The sequence below is a fragment of the Neopsephotus bourkii genome, unplaced genomic scaffold, assembly GCF_033783945.1.
Source record: "Neopsephotus bourkii isolate Nb327-2 ecotype Australia unplaced genomic scaffold, CSIRO-AGI_Nbou_v1 NB_518, whole genome shotgun sequence".
Classification (NCBI taxonomy): Eukaryota; Metazoa; Chordata; class Aves; order Psittaciformes; family Psittacidae; genus Neopsephotus; species Neopsephotus bourkii.
The window spans coordinates 1,605,466-1,629,384 of NW_026901019.1; the positions used below are offsets into that span (position 1 = coordinate 1,605,466).

Consider the following 23,919-nt stretch of genomic DNA (forward strand, 5'->3'; position numbering starts at 1 on the left):
TTAGCTCTGTATTTTCTCAGTCAAGTCCCTTCTGATGGCTGCCAGTCACTCAGCTGGATGCTTGCCTTCACAGGAGAAAGAGACTTTGCTGGAGAAGATTCACTTCCACTTTGCTGGAAGTGAATGGGAATGGATCAAGTCACATAGTATTTGCACTCAAAAAGAAACCTAATTTTGAGGGGTGAAACACAATGTTGTATAACTGAAACTCATTTCATGTGACATCAAGTCATGGTGACGTGTGTGTGTTTGCTTACCTCCTGCCTTAGGTTGGTCAGGTTTACTTCCTACACGAGGTCAGCTGAGGATGGGGACATTAGCAAGCTACTGAGCTGGAAAAGAGGTGGTGACTCAGTATTGTAACACTTTGACAGTGTGAAGAAACTTGTAGGAACAATGTAGTTCAGTAAAATTAACTTCCTGCCTGTGCAGTTACTGTCACTGTTTGTTCATTACCAAGTAAGAAACCTGAGCAGTGTCAAAAGTTCAGGTAACAATGGATTCAATAGAGAATAGTCAGGTTGTGCAAAAGGGGTGAGGGGAGAGGAAGGTGCAGTGGGTCCCCATAATTTAACCAAATACACTAATTTGATGAGTAAGGGAAGGACAGTTTCCTCTGGTTCAGCTAGATTAAACTTCTGTACTGCCTGCTGTTGACACGTGGCTTAGGAACAAGTGTCTCCAGCGTAGTCTGTGCTTTTCCTCACTAATTGCTGTGTGTTTACCACTCAGAAAGATGCTGCATTGCTCTCTTGCCCTTACTGCTTCTTCATATTCCTCTGAAATATTTCCCATTATGTTTCTTCTACCATTGCTCTCCTGTGGCTTAGCATGCACATGCTGTCCTCCCCCCTACCCTCTCCATGCTGCTTTTATCTCCTCATTGCCTGGGGTGGTACAAGGTTCTGGGACCCAGAAATGCCACTACAAACAGAGAATGTGGGATTGGCTAATGTATATATAATGAGGGGGAAGCATGCTTGCCTCCAGAGAGCTCTTTCCTTAAATTTGTACGGCAAATAAAACATGTTGTATTGCACATAGGGTACATGAGCCATGCAATGTCTTTAATGGTGCTGAAAAGAAAAATCCTCTTGAGCCTTTTGTCATCCTTGTGATGCAGAAGCCTGGGGGTTTCTCATATAACTCTTGGATGGTTTTGACTGTTTCTGTCACAGGATTTATACTTCCCTCAAACTCACATAAATGTTTCTTTTAGAAATCATTATGATTTAGTTATTGACAAAGTTGAGAGACTGTCATGGCCCCATCTGGTCTGCGAAAATGTGAGAGTTTTGAGGGTATTTCCTTTCTGTGTTTTGTCTTACCTGAAAACAGAAACCTTGTTAAAACATATTAAGACATGATTGAATGCATCTTCCTTGTTGGTGATATTTGGAGAGACCTGGAGTTTTGTACTTTGACTAACCAAATGGCTAATTAAACAAGGAAGCTGCTGTCCGTTGAAGCGATAGGTGAGTCAAACAGTAGTCTGCATGATAGGCTGACCTGTTCTTTTGTGTCTTCTGTGGAATATTTTGCATTGGGCTCATCAGAAATTTTCTGGCATTACTCAATATGCTTTTTTAACCCACCTCCTGCTTCTACCCCAGTGCTTGATAGGCTAGCATTAGCTCTCGGGATTACGTAGGCAAGACATATATATATGGGCATGTACATGTGCACATAAATCCACACATAGGTAGAGATAACATACACCATCTAAAAGATGCAGGCATCACTTCCAGTGGAACAATTATCCTTCGCTTGAAGACACCCCTGGAAAAGGTAGGACCTCAAATGCCAAGTGCTATGAGGAGGGATTTGGTGCTGGCATTCAGCAGTTGCCTGTGGTAGCACAGATTTAGGATTTTGCAGGGGGTTGAAAGGAGTATAACTCTGTCATGTCGACAGGATGCTGAGTTGAAGTTGTCCTCTAGGGTCAGATGGGTGTATTAGTTACACAACGCTGTTGGCAGTGCTTAATGTACAGCTGCTGCTGTTCTTTTCTCTGGAAGTTGTAGAGAACGGCAAAAAGTTCCTATTAGCAAATGTGAGAAGAATGGGTGGGATATAAAGCAACTAGACAAGCTGCACCAGCTGCTCACGTCACAGCTCCAGAGCCAAGCCACAGTTTGTGCACCCTTGTTCTCTCAGTTCTGCTGTTTAGGGGTTGCTTAGCTGATACATGATCAGAAAATATTCCGCAGAGATCAAAAGCTTCACCTGAATTAAATGGGAGTTGTGGGCAGTCAGAATCTCTAATGATGATGATTATGAATAGGATGTGTAACCTTAAGTGCTGAAGGATAGATCTTGATGGGATTCTCATATTGCCACTGATTTCAATGTGGCTTGGGTAATTTACGCAGCAAAGAATATGTATTTTAAACTCTCAGTCAGAGTCTTTAAAAGTGAATATTTGTTCAGGGAGACATTGTTTGAGGTTCTGAAAGCCATCCAGGCATTTTTGCTACAGGCTTTTTGTTAATATCATTGGGAGGCTCTGGGGCAGATTCACTGCTCAGCCTTGAAAATCTCAGCACCAGGTGTTTATCAACATTTGGGACAATAATCTAAGCACTGGGAATTCAGAGCAAGGTCCTCCACTTGTTGCTATGTTCACTTATTTTGTGAGAAAACACAGTTCAGTGCTTCTTTTCAGGATATTTTTATTTACTAAAAAGCCCATAGGAAGAATGGGAGTCAGCTTTGAGTTTTTATTTGTGAAATACACCACTACATTGAATCAAAGACTTGAGGTTGTACCTGCAAGTGCTCTTTTTATACTGTGTTTAGAGACTAATAAACATTAACAAAGCCTAATACAGTACGTTTCCATTTTGACTAATGACTACTGATTTCTGTAGCTAATGTTCTGCTGTATTACAAGAACAGTTGTAAAAGATGGCCCTGCATTGTTTGCTCTGCTCACACAAAAATTTATTTTGCATGCAGACATTTATTCTGTTCCACACAATCAGGAGCAGCTCCTCAGTGCAGCTAGATAGTATTTATTAAATCAGAGGAGATGAGAGTAAGGGGCTCTCACAGAATTCTTTCATGGTCCAATTACTTTTACTAAAAGTGAAGGATTTTCTGTGAATTCTTCAGATACTCATTTTAAGACTTAGGGACAAGGTGTTTAAGATGTGAGAAAGATATAGAAGAAATTGTAGGATGCTAATGCAGTGGAATGATTTAGGTTGCTACTAACAAGGGGAATGTGCGGTGAGTAGAGAATCAAATCCATCCAACCTACTGGTTCATGGCTTCCATCTAAAGCTTTTAACCTCTGTCTGCTACACTTGGCTGCTTTCCCTTAGAAATTTTACTTGAAGGAAGAGACCTGCACATACTCTGCTCCACCTGTGCCGGAGGACACAGTGGGACATTCCCATTCAGTCTGGTTTGGTGACAGGGTTGGGTGGAGTACAAGTGATTTCCAGGTATACCTTGGCTAGCTCTATGCAACTGCATCTGGCACCTACCCATACACATGACTGCAGCCAGCCAGCAGGCAAAAGAAGGTCGAAACATGAGGTGGAACACATTGTAGCTGTCTAATGAGTGACTGTTCGTGACACATAAAATGCTTCATTACATGTTTTGTTCAGAGATTTCCAGGTAGTTTGGAAAAGTGTTTAAAACAATACACCTACAGGTAGGTTCAGCTGGGAGGTTTTCAAACCCTATAAAATAGCTGCATCATTGACTCTCAACACAGACTGAGGCTGCTGGCTTAGTTTCTTTAAAATAAGGCTCATATTCAGGTGATTTAAACCTCAATTTTTGAAAGCATTGTTTGGTTGGTTTTTTCAGACTATCTCTGGGTTTCAAGGCCTATCTATAAAGTTTAGCTCTTTTTCAAATAAATGCCAGAATGAGGTGAGAACTGGTGAAGGGTTGCAATAATTTTATCAGGCATAAATACTCTGCACACCCTAAAAGCAAGTCTCGAGTATTTCCTCTTCAGTGTAGCTCAAAGTTTATCAGTTGCTCATCAGTGTTTTTCCTGGGGAGCAGCAAAATGAGAAATTCTTCTTCATACGTATTTTGTCTGTCTATATAAAGTGCAGTCAGTCATCAGGCTGTTTCCTTCCTCTTGTTTTTCTCTTAAATCTATCTCTCTGTCTGTTGCTCCTGTTGTTGTAGCCGTGAAAGTCAATGGCTGTGAAAGTCAATGGCTGTGAAAGGTGAGGTTTGGAGGGAGAGACAGCATTTTTCATCTGCAAAAAAAGACAAAAACAAAACAACAAGCAGGCAAGTTGTTAGGCATTTAAATCCTTTTTCAAGTCTGAAATGTTTACTGTACAACAGAAAAATGGAATTTTTGTTGCCAGGGTTATATTTTGAAGATTTTTCCTTGGTTGCCCTTGAGGATCATGCCTTGTGGATCAGTTGTAGAGTGATTTTATAACAAATGAGGGCTCTGTGCAGGAAGGATGGCACAATCTGTGGTTGTTTTTTCACAGGGAACACCAGTGACCTTCGACTTTGATGGGAGTAGCAATCAACTGATTCCTAATTGAGACCAGTTTCCTAAGGTGCCTGGGGCAATGATTCCTCTGCAAGAAAGCTTTCCAAATGCTGTATCATTATGGCGTGTGAACTGTTTATTGAACTTTGTAGCCCAATTCAGTTTTCAGCCCACACTGTAATGAGAAGGCTGTGATTATGATCACCTTCTTGCCACTGACGGGTGTGATTTGTCTCCTGAGAGTTTAATCAACATTTCTCTCAGGAGCCCACCACTTGCAGCAGAAGGTGATCACAGGATCACTGAATAGGTTGGATTGGAAGGGACTTAAAGACCATCTAATTCCAGCCCCCTGCCACATGCAGGTACACCTTCCCTTACAGCAGGTTACTCAAAGCCCTGGAGAATCATAGAATGGTTCAGGTTGAAAAGTTCCTTAAATGTTTAGCATAGCTGCTAACATTAAAAAAGGACAATGAAATCACTGTGGTATTTTCAGTGGGGGGATGAGAAACAGCTATCTAGAATGTTACAAGAAAAAAAATTACCTCAGCATGTGAATCTGTGGTAATCAGCAAGATGGAATGTGATCTCCTGGGAGAGATCGTATCATTCTTCAAAATGAGGCAAAAAGGGCAAAATAACCTTTGGAGGGGTGTGAGTAATGGCTTTGTAACACCTAATATATTCCATTTTTCTGTTAGCCTTTGGTATATGTGTTATTTTTCTTCCTTTTTGGGAAGGGGAAATAACCACATGCCAGAATGTGATTGAATAAAAACTGTCATTCATGTTGCAGTGGGTTATGAAAATATCCTGGAAAGCCTAAAATAGTCCAGGGAGACTGAGAATAACTATGTGTATGGCTTCAAAGCCTCATTAAAAGTCAATGGGGTCACTCATTTTGATTTCATTCAGATCTACAGTGAATGTAAATCCCTGAAAATGGAGTGATAGGTGCTAGATTAGGATCAGATGGGTCCCCACTTCTCCAGGGAGGGCCATCCCCCTCCTTCTCCCTGCTGGCTAAAGAGAAAACTATAAAAGACATGTTTAAATTGACTCTTTACACTTATTTTAATTATCAGGAATTCTTTGGGAGAAGTCACACGTCATCCCAAGAAAACAGGAGCTTCCAGCAGGACTGTGCAGGGTGAGATCCCTGCAGAATCCTCAGTGTAAAAGAATTATTGAGGTGTTACTGTGGATATCACCATGCCTTTTCTCCTGTGCTTGAAAAGAAAGAAGTCACCTGTGCCTTTAGGCAGGAGTATCTTTCAGAAACACCCCCCTCTCACTCAGCAGAACTATCAGGCCTTGCTGGAGACTTGCTTGAAGAACAGTCACCTGTTCACAGATGACACCTTCCCTGCTCACATCAGCTCTATTGGAACTGGAGCACTGCTGAAGAAACTGCCTCCAAATTTACAGTGGAAGAGGCCACATGTAAGTGAGTTTCAGTGAATACTGCAGTGTAAGAGGATGATCACAGCTGATAGCCAGGAAATAGTTTTAACATTGATCAGACTATTCTTAGACTTTAATTTAGGTGTGCTTTAATGCCTCTAGAGATTACACATATTGTATCAGCTGTCATTTTGGAAGCTGGGTTATGCAGAGTTTCATAATTGCCTTTGAAGCATTTATTGCCCAAAATCATAACCAGGCGCACTGAGTTTGTACCCAGTAATGCTCAGAGCAGGCAGGGAGAACAGGCGAAAGGAGCAGGGGGAGTTGGTGTCCGTAGAGCTCACAGCTCTGGTGATCCCACCATGATTCCATGATGATAGTTCTTATGGTGATGATCCCTCTCCACAAAATCCAAGATCTTGACCTTTTAGAAAATTTCTGAGTTTTGAGACAGTTCTTAGCCTTTGAACCCTCTCCCATGGACCACATACCCTTGTGATGCTGTAGTCTGCTTTTTATCACATGCAGCAGCAGGTGCCTTATCCTCTTGCTGAGCTGTTTTTTTCAATGCTTAACTGTTTAGTGTATTCTACTTAGAACAGTCTTTTCCCAGCTTTCAAGGTTTAGCTTCTACTGATACCAGTAACTGACTATTAGTCAGTAAGTTGTTTTTAGTTCTGGGACCTGCTTTCTACTGTGCACATATTTCCAAGGCCTTTGCTGATATCCTATGCTTAAACTGTACCTCAAAATAAGAGACACCTTGTTGTATGGGCTGGTAACAGAGCACATTCTCATAACAAATGAATAGATACCAAGCGTAGGAGGCCAGGGCAGAGGTCTGGCACAGTTAGATAAGGCCTGTTACTAGCAATGGTAGTTCTGTTCTTACTGAGCCACTGAGCAACGTATTGACAACCAGAACATGCTGAAAGCAACATACAGATTTATCTGAGAGTTTCAGTTCTCATGTTACCATGTCTGTAACAGAATTCAGCCAGCTAATAGCCGATTGCATCTCCTAGCTAAGATATTTTCTAGCTGTGATATTTTATCACATTTAATCAATTTCTTAGAAGGGCTGAGTTTCTGCAAAAGTCATGAAAATCACCAGGAAAGTAGAGGCACCTTTGCTAAGTGAGCAGGAGAGTTTGGAAATAGCAGCCCTGGTTCTCAGAGTTTTGTGTTATTCATCTCACAGATGGTTTGTGTTAAGTCAGAATCTGCATGCAGAGGAAGAGTGCAGTCCTCAGGGGCCTGAGCTGGATTGTGCTGCCCTGTGACTGAGGCAACTAAATCAGCATAGAGGTATTTGGGAAGGAAAGGTCAACATGAGTCCTGGCCTCTAGAAAACCCTTCAGGTGTAGATACCACCCCAGAGATAATGGAATGGACTTGAAAGCTCCCCTGTATCTCAGTCCACCATTCTGCTGCTCTAAACTGCCTTGTGAAGAAGGCTGCCATTTGCTCTGAGTGCCAAACATAGCCCAGCAAAGGCTTTTTGAGGATGAATGCTGTGCATCCTTCAGTCCCTGTGCTGCAGAGGAAAATACTGAGGTTCTGCCATTCAGCCTGCAGGCTTGTAGCTTGCTGCCTCTATGACTGATGACCTGCAAATTGAACACCCAAATTCACCAAGGATGGGGGTTGGTGTCTAATTACTGTAACTGCCTTCTGAGGGTTTGCTGTTTCTCTGCTACTGCCTGAAGGGGAAGCCAGCAGTGTGAAAATTAGATTGAGCAATCTGTGGGTCATTCGAGTGAAACATAACTTTGACACTTGGGTTATTATTTAACCCCAGAGGCACTTGTGAGAGGGGAAAAAAAAATAACAACATAATTTCTCTCTGAACAATTATTCATGGACCTACTCTTGTCACAGCAACAGGAACTTCTGTAGCAGCCATCAGTTAGTCTGTAGCTCGATTGCCAGTTGTGGAGGCATCAGCCAGGCTACCTGAAAGTTTGAACAGTTATGCTTTGCCGTACTTATCAGCAATTAGGGAGGAGCAGGGCTGGCAGGTCTGCAGGGTTCTCTTCTCAATGCATCTGCACATCAGTGACTTACATTGAGACCAGATTCAATGCACACCAAGCACGAATGTATGCCCAGGCTTGTGTCAGGTTAGCCAGAGCACTTGGTAACACTAGAGTTATACCTGAACCAGAAGAATATCTGCTGGGACAAAGGGACCACAAGCATTTCGAAAGCTTTGAACAGGCAAAGGGAATATTTTGTGTCACATATCCATGAGGTTTTTACATCCTAGACTAGGAACTCACTGGATTTCCCATTTTAGGAGACTACAGAAAGTCCTTGACTTTAGACTAACCCAGCTTATGTTACTGACTTGACTCTCATGTTTTTTTGGTTGTGTGCTTTCCAGGCTTTGCATAGAAATCCAGTATTTTATGCTGTAAACAGAAAGCAACTTGATCTCTGCCAAGGACTGGTGGGTAAGGAAGCTCTTTTGTATAAATATCTAAGAACTTTTATACAAGGTAATGTTTTCCCTGGAAATTTGACCGTATAAGACTTGGCATAGAAATAGAAGGTGTACATATCCTTCTATCTTCACTTGGCATGTTGTGGATGACTCAGTAAAAAGCCAGTCAAACTTTAAGGTTGGATTTGAGGCATGAAACGTGTCTCCACCAGCTGGAATCACCACTCTTTGTGCATATTAATACTGCAATAGGGAGTGATCCTGTGCTCTTACTGATCTGGAATGTTGTTACTTGACCGTTGCACAGAGACCACAGACGGAGGCAAACCTGAAACTTTCGCTATCTTTGTACTGAAGGCTCGGTATGACTGTGTTCTCTTCCCAGTTTTGCAGTTAGGAAAGTAAATGCTATGCTCATGTTACCTGAGATGAAAGGGTATATTGTCATCTGCAAAACAGGTAGGGCAGGACTAAATTCATGTTGAAGTGCTTAAGCCCTTAAGCACGAAGTCTGATAAATACAGTCTTGTGTGTGAGATCCATTGGAAATTATTTTTCACTTCTGAAAAGTTAATGTTTCTAAGAAAAATGGGATTTTTTAAATAGTGTGCCTTTATAGAGAACAGAGAAACAACCCCAAACACACAATGTCCATAAAACCCCAGAATATTTCCACTATTTCCACTGACAGCTATTTCTTGTTAGATTTCTTATTTAACCAAAGAGTATCCAAATAAAAAGATCATGGGTGAGCAATTATAAACCATAGTTAAGTAAAGCATGCCTTTACATAGTGAAGTAAAGCATGCATCTGGATCATCTCATTTTCTGGGTACAATGTGTTAACGATTGTATGGACAGTTGTTATAACTGTAAAGACATCAGCACGACAGCTCTTAGGCAGGATCTTGGTGGTGTTCCTGAACTTGGCTGACAACACTCACTTTTCAGCCAACTGCATGTGTCCGTTTGTCTTGGCGCAGAGAACTGCTGGTTCCTGGCGGCCCTGCAAGCCCTGACATTCCACCAGGACATCTTTGCTGCAGTCGTGCCACAAAACCAGAGCTTTGAGAGGAAATATGCTGGCATTTTCCACTTCCAGGTACGCCTGCTCCCCCAGAGCACAGGAGGTCTTTACAAATCCTCTGTCATGTTTTATGTCACACTCTGAGGTAATTTGTATGCTGTTTCCCTTGCCCAGGGGCAAGTGGCCAGAGGCTATCCCAGCCTGGAGAGTAGCCATCACCCCTTCCACTGAGCAGTGCAGTGGATCAACTACAAGCCGCTCTGAGGATATAACTCTGCTTGGCCTTTCTTTCCAGCTGTGCCTTACCCATATTTTAATCCAGATGAAAGTCTTTTTACATAGTAGCAACAAGTGGCAGGACTTGAGCACATCTCTTCCAACCTTCTACTGCATTGCCCCGCATGTGATACAACTCTGCTACCCTGCAGTTAGGAATTCCTTCCCCAGAAACCCAACTGTGCCTCATTTCCCTGCTTAATCCCTTTGCACCTGATAATGTTTTCTCCTCTGGCAGGGTGGGGCTGAGGAGTTGGTTCTGTGGGTGGGTCAGTATGTCCTGCTGACCCAAAGCAGCTTGTCCTGTGCCCATAGCTAAGCTGTTTTGCCTTTCCTGTTGTTTCAAGGGGAGGTCCCTTCCAAGGGAAACATCAGCTCATTCTTTCCCCATTCCTTTCTCCTGACAGTTCTGGCATTTCGGTGAATGGGTTGACGTGGTGGTGGATGATCGCCTGCCTGTGAATGAGGCAGGGGAGCTGATCTTTGTTTCCTCAGTCTATAAGAACGTGTTCTGGGGAGCCCTTCTAGAGAAGGCATATGCTAAGTAAGTGACTCATTCCAATTTATGCAAATCGTGTCTCTAAAATATGTTGGTTGGTGCCTACACAGTTTGTTCTTGTTTATAACTGCATCTCCTAAGCCTTGCCATGTTTGGAGTGTAGTAAATGGTTCTTATCTTTTTGTTGTTATGCAGTAAAAGCTACTGCTGTAGTAGCTGTTATCAATCCAGGCCCTTGAACTGAAATCCAAGGGTTTAGGAATAGATGTGAAACAGACCTGCTGTGGGGAGATTGTCCTGTGAGTGCTATCACTGGAGTGTATTGGCTAGGCTGAAGCCTTCCTTGTAATACTGCAGAGGAGCAAAGGCCAGGATTTTGAACAATGAATGATTTCTGATGCCTTCTTTGATGTATTATGAGTTTGAGAAACCTCCAAGGAGTTTCACTTTGGGTGTCTGCTGAAACATTGTATTTTGGTTTTGGTAGAAATCCCCCAAAGCTGAGGCGTGGTAACAAATTGCATGGCACAGTGAGAATACTGGCTTCTCTCCAGGGTGTTTTGTCTAGAGTGCTTTATCAGGACTAAGAAGGCAGAACTGATGGCGTTTGTTAATATTGGGCTGAAATAATTTCTTCAGAGCAGGGAAATCTCCTAGTTAATATTGAGAGAAAGATCCCAGCAAAGATGAAGAAGCTGAGATATTTTCATTTGGTGTTAGAGCAAACTGACCAGAGAAAGTTGCACTGCAGTGGTAAAGAAAGTTAAATGGAGACTGAGCTCTCAAGACAGTATGCTTCTCAAGGCACTGTACCTTAGATATAGATATATGGTGATAAATTCAGGCAACATTTGCTTAGGCAGAATTATCAAAGAAGTAGTGATGGACATGTTCTCATTATTGTGCTGTGAGGAATGTCAGTGAGAGACCTTTTAGGCTGTGGCTGATCTTGAGGACAATTTGCTAGATCCCTCTCTTCCTAAATTCCAAAGATTCCCCTTAAATTAACCATGACTTAAAACCTTCCTTTTGTTTTTGCAAACCTTTATTGTATGTTTTCATTAGTACACTGTTCTTTTACCATGTGTGACTGTAATCCCAAGAGTATATTGATGTCTTTTTTTGCTAGACTCTATGGCTCCTATGAAGATCTGCAATTTGGGCAAGTTTCAGAAGCCTTGGTGGATTTTACAGGTGGTGTTAATATAAAGATCAAGCTTGCAGCAGCTCCTCCTGATCTGTGGGATATCCTGACCAGAGCAGTCTACAGCAGATCTCTCATGGGCTGTCAGACACATTTAGGGGTGAGACTTGGAGTGACATCAAAAGGCTTCACAGCCAAAAGCCTTTCCAGACCTGTTTTGCTCTGCTCAGCTAGTCACTGTGACTCAAAAAGTATCAAAGCTGCTGCATGGGACTTTCTATAGAAGCCACATTCTTAAAGTTAAACTTTGCACATGGATTGATTCTCTGCTGCTCTCAGCTCCCTGTTGTTATGCTTAGGGACTGGTTTACCTATCAAAGAACCTCTGTTACATATTGTTCTTCTTCCCATTTTTGTTAAATAAATTTTCTATTTTTACAGGTGGTGCAGTGAGGCACAGATACTCATGGAATATCTTATATCTAAGATAGAGAGGTGTGTAGTTCAGAACATGAACTCAGATCTTGAATTCCAAGATTTAGAATGGATATTAGGAAAAAAAATTCACTATGAGGGTGGTGAGGCCCTGGCACAGGTTGCTCAGAGGAGTTGTGGCTGCCTCATCCCTGGCAGCGTTTAAGGCCAGGTTGGGCAGGATTTGGCCTAGTGGAAGGTGTCCCTGCCCATAGCAGAGGATTGGAACTAGATGGTCTTTATGGTCCCTTCTAACCCAAACAGTTCTATGATTCTGCTGTTCCTGGACTTCTAAAAAATGAGGTCTCTAGCCAAAGATCCGTAATTTAGGAAGAGATCCTTGTATCAACTTTCCAAATCCAAGCATACTGCAAAATATGGCTGTTAGGAGCTTAGACTTATTTTTATTTATTTATTTTTTCCAGTTCAAAACAATCTTCATTTGCTTTGGGAGTCATTGCTTACACTGATACAGGTCTCTGGCATAAGTATGAGTCTGCTGTGTAAGCAGGGATAAAATAAAAGGTTTATTTTCCTTCTGTTTCTCTTCCTTTTATACAGGCAACAAAGGTCCTGAAGAATGGGCTTGTTGCTGGCCATGCCTACACAGTAACTGGTATTAGAAAGGTAAGACTATCCCTAATGTCCTGGGTCCAGGTTTGTTTGGATGTCAGCAATTTTTATGGCATAGGTTCAAGCTTTAGGTGGCCATAGGAAATCTATAGTATTTCTTCCCCCAGTGCTCTTGTCTTACACTAAAGCTAAAAGAGTGTGTGTAAGGGTTCACTTCCAAGTGTGTCCATTTTAGTATCGTGACCTTAATGTAAAGGACAGTGGTTATAGATCAGCATATCTAGAAGTGTGGAAATGATTCCTAGCGCTCTGCTGAAAGCATCACCTACAAATGCATCTTGGATGTTGGGAATGAGAGAACTGGCCCTTGGGGATGCCGGGAGGATGTACTGAAAGCTACTTGGGATAAAAAGCCTTCCTCTGAAATCAGAGGAGGGGCCACAGGGAAGTAGAGATAATGGAATACAAAACCATGAAAAACTGCAGGTGGAAACATGAGTCAAGGCTAAAATAAGGGAACTGAGCCAGGCTTCTGAGCAGAGTGAAGGTGGGTCCCACTGATCTGCAGAAGTGTCATTGGAAGTCCCCTAAAGATATCTGTCTAGGGGTAAGTGACAGTAAAATAATAAGTCCCAATGCAATGTTACTGTTTTCTGCAGGTGACCTGTCAATGTGGACCGGAAAACCTAGTGAGACTGAGAAATCCATGGGGAAAAATTGAATGGAAAGGAGACTGGAGTGACAGGTGAGTTTAAAAAGGGAAGGTCTGATGCCCAGTGGGAGGAAAAGTTTTTTGAAGTAAAGATGCTGCCATCTTCAGGCATGAATTAGTGCTGAGAGCAGCATTAAGATAAGTAACAATTGCTTGCACAGACACTGGTGTCAAAGCAGTGACTTGACAGATTTGTATTTCTCTAGCACATAGTGCTCACATAGTTGGGCTCATTTCACACATGCAGCTTCAACAAGCTCAGTTCTTTTCCGTTCACTGAATACCAGAGGAAACCTCAGACACCGACCACATTGCTGTGACCTGGCTGGCATACAGAGTGACAGCTATGCAGGAAGCTTTAAACAAACAGCATGTTTCAGGGCATGGGAGGGACCATGCAAAGTCCTCCATGGGCTGCAAAGTGCTGGAGTTGAGCGGCTGTGAAGGAGTCCTCCATCCTGGCTGTATGGGGAAACACAAGTATGAGATCAGAGGAAGCAACTAGGGGGGCAAATGGGCCCTTATATTTGCACCTGCCTGAAGTTTTTGATTGAGATCCATGTAAGATAATGGTTTGTATTCTAGACCACTGACAGCTGTAGACTTGTGTCCTATTCCTCTTTGAAGCAGAGCACATTCCTTTCTTCCAAGCTTCACTTCATCCCCTGTTTGCTGAGGCTTGGAGGTGGGGAGGAGGGAAGAGCACAGGGAGGTGTTGGGAATTGTGAGTGACTTTCACCTTGTCTGAAGAGCAGTAACTTCTCTGATGCATTTCTGTCACATAATGACAACATACCAGCTGTTCCTGTTAAAGAGCATAATGAGCAACATACTGTAGGCCTGCCTTTTAAATGACTCCCAGCTGCCTCTTGTGCTGTCCTAGTCATTCATTCATTATGCCAAACACTCTTCCTATTATGTCTCCTTTGACAGAAAATTAACCAACAAAACAGGTCTAGATTTTTATGGTTTAAGTACTTGGAAGCTGTGTGTGCAAGTGAATGGACTGGCGTATGGAAATGGAGTATTTCTGGCTACTGCTGGAGAAAACTGGAGGGCCACAAGAATGATCAGGGGACTGGAACACCTCCCCTGTGAATATAGGCTGAGAAAGTTGGGGCTGTTCAGCCTGGAGAAGAGAAGGCTGCGTGGAGACCTCATAGCAGCCTTCCAGTATCTGAAGGGGGCCTATAGGGATGCTGGGGATGGACTCTTCATTAGGGACTGTAATGGTAGGACAAGGGGTAACGGGTTAGAACTTAAAAAGGGGAAGTTTAGATTGGATATAAGGAGGAAATTCTTTCCTGTTAGGGTGGTGAGGCACTGGAATGGGTTGCCCAAGGAGGTTATGAATGCTTCATCCCTGGCAGTGTTCAAGGCCAGGTTGGATGAGGCCTTGGGTGATATGGTTTAGAGTGAGGTGTCCCTCCCCATGGCAGGGGGGTTGGAACTTGATGATCTTAAGGTCCTTTCCAACCCGAACTATTCTATGATTCTATGATTTAGCTACATCTCATGGGACCCAGAGCGCTTGTGGAGCATCTCCTGTGGCTGAAGGGCATAGGGGACCTGTGTTTAGTGGGGAATAAATGTGGAGATATGTGGGGACAGGAATTTGGCTTCTTCTTTTAGAGAAAAGCTGTGTACTCTGCCTTGAATTTGAGGCAATGTTTGAATAGTCACCTTGTTTTTGCCCTCAGCTCTTACAAGTGGGAGCTGCTGAGCCCAAAGGAGAAGATTTTGCTGAGGAAAAAGAAGGATGATGGAGAATTTTGGTAATTGCACAGGCTTGCTTTTCCCTTCTCTGCCAGTACCTCTGGGGCTGCATCTGGAGATGAAGCAGCACATTTAGGTCAAGGTATATGGGATCTCCTTTATGACAGCCCATGCTTGCTTTCGTTCTGTCCTCCGCTACATGACAACGTGAGAAGCAGTAACTGTGCTGACACAGAAGACATTCACTGTTCTTCAGTGGCAGGAGTGAGGGAGAAGCAGGACACCGCTGCTGGAGACAGCTTTCAGGAGTTTTTGTCCTGCCTTTTTTTGACGATAGCTTTGGGAAGCTCTTGCGTGCATTGTTTGCTCGTGGTTTCTCCATAGCTTCTGCCACGAGGTGGCAATGTTGTCACCCCTGTCGTACCACTGCTCTCCCTTCGGTGGCAATACTATTTTAATCTCCGTGCTGCTATCCTTTACTGAATTTTCAGTCGTGCATTTGCTACTCCTAGCTGCTGCTGATGGAGCAGACGCTCTTTTCTTTACTGCCTAATAAAATATGAGCATTACCATATGTAGCACAAAATGGTGCAGCTTCGAAGTTCCCTGCTCCTTTTTCTTTTTATAAGCCATATGGACTAAACTAAACTGCTGACAAGATGTTTCTTGGCACTCTTTTCCCAGGATGTCTCTGCGAGATTTTAAGATTCATTTTGTAGATCTGATGATCTGTAAGTTAACTCCAGACCTGATGAGCCAGGAAGATGGGAAGAAGTGGATGTACTCCCTGAAGAAGGGGAGATGGGTTAAAGGAAGTACAGCAGGAGGAAGTCTGGGATTCCGTAATGGTGAGGGATGCTCTTTTGGATGACTTTGGGGTAATGTTGCTTTCCTAACACAATTACCAGCACTTTATACCTGTTAACACAAAACTGACGACAGAAACATGGTCTTCCTGCCTCTCCCTCCACACAAACATCAGAAATAAGCAGCTGAAAGACTTTGCAGCTTCTGTGATAGCAGAAGCTAGTCATTACTTGCTAGCATAGGGTAGTGGACTTGTTATCGCATGAAATGAGGTGCAGGATAGTAGGATCAATTGCCAACACTGAACTTCTTCGTGGCATTAAACTTGTTTGTTAAAATTTGCATCCTTGGCACCTCCAGAGAGTGGTATTTGAAGTAAAGTGGATGGGAAATGAAGAGGCTCAGCCCTCCTGGAAGCGGAGCAGATGGGATCTGAAGTTAGCTAACCCATACACTGGAGGTGATAGAGGAATAGTGATACATTTATAAACAAAATGAACTCTTAGTTGTGTATGAGCAGAGATGTAGTTCCCTGGCCTTCCTTCTGTCCTACATTGTGGTTGCACTGCTGGATGTGCAAACTGCACCTGAAGATCAAGTCCCTGTGAGCTCTGGAGCCCAGACAACCTGTGATCTATTCAGTCTGATGTCAACCATCAAATGGGAAACTGGCAATCAATTTTGTGATGGAAAATGACATAAAAATGCTTTTCCCATTTTGTTTAGGCACCTTCTGGATGAATCCTCAGTATTGGCTGAATGTTTTACCAGTTGAAGACAATAAGAAAAGCCTGGGTTCCTGCAATGTGGTTATATCCCTGATGCAGAAACACAGCAGCAAACACCGGAACCGAGCTCCCCACCTCTTCATTGGATTTTCACTCTACAAGGTGTGAAGAATTGCTTTGCCTTTCTTGCTTTCACCACACAGGAAAAATTCCAGCCCCTGTAAATTGTACAGCTTTGCAAACCAGGAGTTCTGTTGTGTGCAGGGTGGTCTCTGTTCTTCTTGCCTGTGCCCAGTCTTCTCACACAGCAGGGCTAGGCTCCTACAGGCTTTGTGCCTCACTTGCTGCCTCTCTGGCATGCTGTGTGTCAGCCTGCAGAGCAGAGAGAAGTGCCTGTTGCTTCAGAGCACACTGAGCTTTATTTTGTCCTCTCTGAGAGCATGTGCAAACCCTAGAAAAGGATGCCAGAAGTCCCCTTACTTTGGGGCAGGGAGAGTGCTGCTCTCTGGTTATATCTAGCCTTGTGTTTGAGAAGTATACCTAGTGTGGGGTGGCAGCTGCTAGTTCTCTGTGTATCCAAGGTAAGTGGGTATCACCAGAAGGAGTGAGAGTTCCCCCCCTCCCTCAGCTCTCTGCTTATCTGAGTGCCTTGCAGAGCCACTCTTCTCCCTTGGACAGAGCCACAGCTCTCGTTGCTGCAGTGAGTTTGTGCAGTTACAGAGAGATGGCTGTGGGGAAGGGTATTCAGGTTGAGGGGCTGATCTTTTTGAAGGCAAAGACCCCAGCTGGACATATATAATTGCTTCCCAGCAATGACATGGCTATGTTGTATGAGACCCAGAGATTCCTGCCTGACAGATGCTATTTCTTTTCTTCCTGCAGGTGGACCGACAGGTGAGTCCCTTGTCAACACTGCTGGCTGTTTGCAGGAGGACCTGGGCTGGTATAGCTGTTATGACAACACTGAAGGTGGTGTGTTTGCCTTTGTTCCTTGGCTGAGAGCTAGTAACAGTGTATTTGAATTCAGTAAGGCACCACAGTAAGTCACTATTAATGCAGAGCTATCCACTGACTCTTCTGAAAAGCAGCTGTATCAGCAGGGCTCAGTGGCCTTAAAAGGGGGCATTAATAGTTCAGCTTCTGCACTGGGCCTTCAAAGGTATTACAAGCAGCATCAGTGTTTACCTGATCAGCACTTTGTCCGTGCTGCACTTGTGGGATGGTTTCTTGACCATTTCTTGACTATGTCTAATCTGAACTCAGTGCAGCTCTCAGGGGAGCCAGAGTTACTTTTTTGCTGCCTCTCAGTCTTGGGATGAAGTGTTAACAGAACCTGTGTCCCATGCAAGTCAGGGATCTCCTGGGGAGCCCAGGTTCATTCCTGGTTGGGGATGCTCTGAAGCTGATGCTGCAGGAGTTTTCAGCTTCCTTTGGCCAGATGTATTTCTAGCATTTTCTTTAGCCAGAAGCCTTTGGGACCTGAAGAAGGGCTCTGGAACTTAAACCCTGATGTAAGTCCCAGTTTTGGCCTTGACTTCAGAGGGCTATTAAAAACAAGGAAAGGTTTAGCTGTTGTTATCTGGAAAAGGCATACTTTCCATTCTGTTACCACTCAGAACACTGTTTACATGAGAGTCCCTTTGAATTCAGGGTGGCAAAGAGCTAGTTTGGGTGTATGGTCAGGGCAGCACAATTGTGTTCCCACTTACTGTATTTGCAGCATGGTAACCATGAGGTAAGATGCCACTCCATCCTGACTTAAATATTTTGGGCACTATTGGGGTTACAAATGAGTTAAACTTCCTGGCAGAGGGGTTCTGAGTGTGGCCCTAGCACACTGCTGTGCCACACCTTGGTGTCAGCCAAGACTTCAGTTTCACGTTTGTAGCAGTTGCCAAGATCAATATAGAGAGATGACAAGCTGAGAGCATATAAGATATTGGAACTACAGTCAACAAAGTATTGACTGGAATGTAACAACTTTGAATTTAAAATAAGGGGCATCAGGAGGAGTAACCCTGAACCCTTCAGAAGAAAGATTGCTCTATTAGCAAGAAAAATACTGGCAAAAGAAAGGGGAACAGAATCTCCACTATGAGGCTGTGGAGTAAAATGGCTAAATGTTCTGAGGAACAGCCAAGAGCAGAAGGGGACAGTGGTTTTAGGTAGCAGGATTAATTATTTGGCTTGTGTACTGGGCATTCCATGGCATTAAAAATGAGTTCAGAGTTGCCTAGATTAACATTTTATCCATCCTCCTACTGCAGGAAAGTGCCTGCAGAACAAAACATCTGTAAATGCTAAGAGTGCCAGGCAGATCAAGGACACATGCATAGAGTCAGAGGTGAGGAATTAGGATGGTCCTGCATTACGTTCAGATCACAGGTGCTCTGAAAGATCCTCTACTACCAGATCCCTAGTATAAAGGGCAAGCTGGGAAAAAAAGTGCATGGTTCCTATTGCGTAGGAGAGATGTCCTAGTTAGTGAAGAGCAATCTCTAAAGCAGTTCCTGCCTGCAGTCATTTCTGCAAGTATGGAAATTACTTTTGCAGTAGCCACTTTGACAGGAGCCACTTCTCCTCCCCAGTTTTTGCTGCTGTTCCTTGCAAGTACTATTAAGTTGATAAGGTTGCAGGAAGTTCATTCTTTGTTATATTAACGTTGGGCAGGGGTGGTGTATAGTGAGAATCACCATGTCCTGGAAGGAGACTAAGCCCTTTGGGCCCTGTTACCTGCTTGTGCTGTAAAAACATCCGAGGTGTGAAGGCAGGCTGTCTATGCCATGCTGTGAGCTCTCCACCTGCATTTTGTCCATTTGTTTGGCTGGGGTAGAACACATTTCTGTTTCTTCCCTTAACAGTACCAAGAAAGCAATAGAAAGCTGCCCCCAGCATTCTTCACCCAACATCAGCCTGTGAACAAGCACAAGGTCTTCCTTGATGAGCGAGAGGTGACTCATGACTTCCACCTGGAGCCTTGTGTCTATGTGATTGTCCCATCCACCCTGGAGCCTCAGCAGGAGGCTGAATTCATCCTGCGGGTCTTTTCCAGGAAGCATGTTCTTCGGTGAGATGCTGCTGCCCCTCTGCTAGTACCTGTATCTCTGGAATGGTGGGATGGTCTGGTCTTTCTAGTCTCATGGATGCAACATAAAGACTTCACTCTGCAAAAAGGCAACACAATCTCTTTTGGAGAGAATGGTTGTGAGTTTCTTCTACTTTAGGATTCTCAATGGCTGAAGCACTGCTTTTGGCTTTATCCTTTCAAGTAGTGTTGAGCTAGACCCACAGAAAGGATTCTTGCAGCATGCTTATGTTTGAGAATGTGGAGAAGGACGAGAGGCTTTTAATGCACCATCAATTTACCAGGAGACCCTGCTGGCAATGCTATGATGGTTGCTTGTGCAGAAATAGTGCTTTGGAGACTTCAAATGCCATGAGGCCTTGGAGAGCCATATGGACATGTGGGCTTCCCTTGCTGCAGCTGTAACACTAGGAAAAAATACATGCTGCAGCAGGAGGTTGTGGTCCCATCTGGGAATGGGGTATGCCACCTGTGATGAGACAAACACAAAGCTCTGGGATATCTCCTTAATGTGTCTGCTTTTTTGTATCTCCAGGGAAATGGGTGGCAACACCACTTTTACCCTATCTAAGGTGAGTATGAGAGGAGTGGGAGGTCTGTGCTTTGGTCTTCAGTTCTGAGTGTTGGGTTTTTCCTGTTGCTTTACACTATGGAGTCGCTGAGTGAGAATGGGTGTTCTTGTGTTGTAGCACTTCCTGTAGCACAGCTTGGGTTTACAGGCAGAGTCCCCTGGATCCTGTGCACAGATGCAGTCAAATGGGGGGGACGGGCAAATTTTTCAACACCTTAGTTGTCTTTTTGCAAACTTCTTTTTGTTACACCGTTATTCTTCTTATTTGCTCCTCTGTCTTCCTGTATAAAGGACAGAGACCATTCCCTTTCTTGGCATGGAACGAGCCCCATCCTTTGTTGTTGAACAGCTTGGGGGGGAAGGAAATATTTCTCCTCACCCTAGTGTTACCTGAGTGTTTCTTTCCAAAAATAACATTTCTAGGGGGTGGGAGCTATTTTAGCAGTGATGTAGCATTGCTTGCAGTGGTGGGGAGAGAGTGGAAGGGTAGAGGACAAGAGTGCAGTTCTGGGAAAGCATCTTTAGCAATGGTCTTTGGCAATGTTCTTCTTCCTTGACTTAATTATTATGACTTTTTTTCTTTTAAATATCTTAAAGGAAATTGTAGATAGGTATGAGGGCAAGATCTGGAAGGATTTCTTCACAAAATATTTTGAACAGGTAAGTGTGTGCATGAGCTGCCAGAGTAAACTCCTCCAGAGCTATTCTATAGCTCTGTGAAAGTAAAAGGACATGGATGTTCACAGGAGGTCTGGATGTGGAAGTGTGTAAAGCAGAGGGACCACATGAGGTTGGGCTGTGTGTCCAGTGACTGTGAAGCTTAGCAGTGTTAGTGTTGAAACAGGTATACTTCTCTCCACAACTGAGCGCAAATGCTTGGAACTTAATGCCACAGGACATTGTGGATGTGATGACAGTATCAACAGGCTGGAAGGTATTAGCAAAATAATGGGCAGCAGTTCCATAAACAGATACTAAAGGATGTACCCCCTAAGATCCCTTTTCCAACAGGTGTGGGTGCCTGGGAAACAGGAGAATGAACTGCAGAAGCTGGCCAGGCTCACGTGCTCCTCCTATATATTAATCCCTATTGCCTGTACTGGGGATAAAGTGATGGGCGGTGGGGATCCATCCTATCCTTTAGGGTGTTCTTACACTCACTGGGGAAAGTCTCCTATTAGAGAAATATTGGCACTTGTCTCACACATTCTTCAGCACAGTTTGATGGTAGCTAACTTGCTTTGAGAAGTGAAGTAGGTATCCCATCACCTCCCTTTTTCACTAACTTTCCTAGTGAATATGATCCTTATTGTGAAAGATTTTTTTTAATCATCTCTCCATCCTGATTTGGGATGGAGTTGACATTCAGGAATCCCACTAACTGACAAAGGATGCAAGTGTTTCACCTTTTGGAAAGGATTTATTTAGGAACATACCCTGCATTTGGCAAACACAATTTCATAAAAACACATTTGCTCTTTGGATAGCAATATTTTGACTATTTAAATGTTGAGCAATATTTAGCTGTTACTAAAAACAAGCAATGCTTTACTTTTGGCCACTTGTGTAAGATTTTGATTTTGAGAACAACGTGGCTTCCAGACATGCTAGAAATTGCCACATATTGTGAAGTGCTGGTCCTTTGCTTCAGGAGGTCCAAGTACACACAGAGGCAAGTTCTGCCACTTCTTAATGTATTACCTTGGCATGGCTCCATGATCTGAAAATGGGCTTTTATTTGGAAGAGTGACATTTAAAAAAACATCCTCCGAAGAAAAATAAGTCACAGTTCCTTAAAAATCTGTAAACTTTAGTATAACAAGGAGGAGAGGAAGATTCTGCTTTGAAAAGTTTGGGAAGAAAGTATTCCAAACTTTCCATCTTTTTTTTTTTGTTTGTTTGTAAATGATAAAAGGGAAATATTTGAAGCAGGTTTCTTGACAGTGTGCTTGATGGGACAGATGGCACCGGGGCTGAAAGGTTAACAGCCTGGATCCTCACTCAGCATAAATCTACACTACTGTATTGATCTGTGCAGAGCCCTGAGAACTTAGCCCAGAGCAGACTGCAGCCCTTGCAGGCTGATACTCTTGTCATATTCAAAGGGAGTCTTTTCTATTGATCTTCACAGTGGCTGGAGTGGGGCCAGAAAAGCAGAGAATGAAGATGGGACATGGTGGGAAAACAAAAGAGGGAGAAAGGTGATTTAATACTTTATATAAAAAGAATTTAGAATTCTCTTCTGTATCACAGAATCCTGAAATAAATGCTGTTCAGCTCCAGAGGATCCTGAATAATATATCTTGGAGAAGTAAGTGCTGAAAAAGAATGTTTCTGTGAAATAAACCCTCTTAGAGAAAAGCCTCAGCTACTGTATCTGTTTCTCGAATTCTGGGAAGAGAAATTGGCTTCAGTCTGACTGAGCTGACTCTTCTGACACCATGTTTGATTTCCAGAGAGAAATGATTTGCTGGGGTATGAATTGATGTGGTAGAAGTTTTGTAGGTGAAGCTAATTGAGTTTGAATTTCAACAACTGAAAGAATGAGGGGGAAGAGCAAGCATAGATATTGTGTGTGAATGCCAAGTCTGAATTGGACCTCCAAGCCCAGCTTAATCTCAGCCTTGATTCTGAACTACCATATTTCACCCTGTGCCACTTGCCACAGTCTTGGCAGCACCACTGCTACAAGGTGTAGAAAGTTAGCCTGCTCTATAGGCAGTTATGCAGTGGAAGGGGGACTTACCTGTACTTTGATGTGCCTGGTTCATGCCTGCTATTACTCACTCTTCCCTACTATGCATGCATAGGGCTGTTTTCTTGCTCTGTTTGTGTCTGGGAGACAGGATGGAGGTGCAGGTAGCCTGTGTAACTTACACTTGCAAGAACCAGGTGAGCCCTGAGGTTGTCTCTCTTGCAAGGACTGACATCCACTATGCCAGTGGCAGCCTAGAGTATTCCATAAACTCATAATTTGGTCCCTGGTTATAAATAAAACTACCTGGCAGCAGCAAGATATTGCAGGGGCTGTTTTCTCTGAAAAGTGGTAACAAAGCTACAGATATAATGATGAATTCAATTTTCCTGCCCAGTTTCTTCACTGATAACAACCAATGTGCAACACAAAACACACCATCCAGCCATTATAGGCAACAAAGAAGAAAAACAAAAGACTTATGTGATGCTTTTTCCACTTAAGCTGAATATGACACTGCTCCCTTTTCCAAAAAGGTAGACAAAGATAGCGCTTCTGTCTTTGCAAAGTGACCCACCAGGCACTGTCTTATCTGTGAGAAGACTATGTTAAACAGAGTCTTCATTTTTCATAAGTGATCAATATGAAGACATTAATTTAAAAACCTTACAGTACTTGATTCATACTTACTAAACAGGGCGATTACAAGATTAAAACATCTTCACTTTCTGCAGAGAAGGGGTTGGTGAATTATGGTTCTGTCCCTTGCTCAGTGGAAGTCCACAGACAATCTATAATCATGATTTGCAGTGAGATTAAAGTCTATTTCTGTTACTCTTCATGTAACTTATGTATGAACTGGGAATGCTAAGCTTTGGTGCAGCATCATGTTTTCAGTGATGCCTGCACTTTTAATTATATTAACAAAACTGGCAGTGTGTCTGTGAAAGAGAGAGATGGAGATGATTAGCACAAGGGTTTCAATCTGTAGTGCTGCTCCCCAAAGCTCTTCAGGTCAAGCAACTTTGCTCAAGGTCATGCAGTAAATTCTGTTTGGGATTACAGCTTCAGATGTCCTTTTCCTTCCATTTTCTCTAATAGCTGGAGATAGTGGACCATATTTCATTCTGTATTACATGCCTGCAGGGAGCTCATATTGGATTTTCTGCGACTAGTAGAATCCATCCTGTAGCCTCATATTTTTATCATCATAAATGATACATCTTCTCAAGTGGGTGTAAAGTTTCACACAGGCTTTGGGGCCTGAGCCCTCTCA

The 23,919-nt window shown here is 43.2% G+C and overlaps 1 protein-coding gene across 2 annotated transcripts in view; it reads left to right on the forward strand.

The window, feature by feature from the left end:
- The first annotated feature begins 5,041 nt into the window (after positions 1–5,041).
- Positions 5,042–23,919, forward strand: part of CAPN14 (calpain 14) — a 35,505-nt gene continuing 16,627 nt past the window's right edge. For both annotated transcript variants that reach the window (XM_061350520.1, XM_061350521.1), the window contains exons 1-15: positions 5,042–5,926; positions 8,277–8,346; positions 9,320–9,438; positions 10,047–10,183; positions 11,268–11,442; positions 12,318–12,383; positions 12,989–13,074; positions 14,742–14,816; positions 15,442–15,605; positions 16,291–16,454; positions 17,175–17,186; positions 19,154–19,359; positions 19,913–19,949; positions 20,546–20,608; positions 22,202–22,259. In XM_061350520.1, the coding sequence (XP_061206504.1) occupies positions 5,696–5,926; positions 8,277–8,346; positions 9,320–9,438; positions 10,047–10,183; positions 11,268–11,442; positions 12,318–12,383; positions 12,989–13,074; positions 14,742–14,816; positions 15,442–15,605; positions 16,291–16,454; positions 17,175–17,186; positions 19,154–19,359; positions 19,913–19,949; positions 20,546–20,608; positions 22,202–22,259 (1,663 nt within the window). In that variant the 5' untranslated portion in view covers positions 5,042–5,695. The remainder of the gene's footprint in view (positions 5,927–8,276; positions 8,347–9,319; positions 9,439–10,046; positions 10,184–11,267; positions 11,443–12,317; positions 12,384–12,988; positions 13,075–14,741; positions 14,817–15,441; positions 15,606–16,290; positions 16,455–17,174; positions 17,187–19,153; positions 19,360–19,912; positions 19,950–20,545; positions 20,609–22,201; positions 22,260–23,919) is intronic.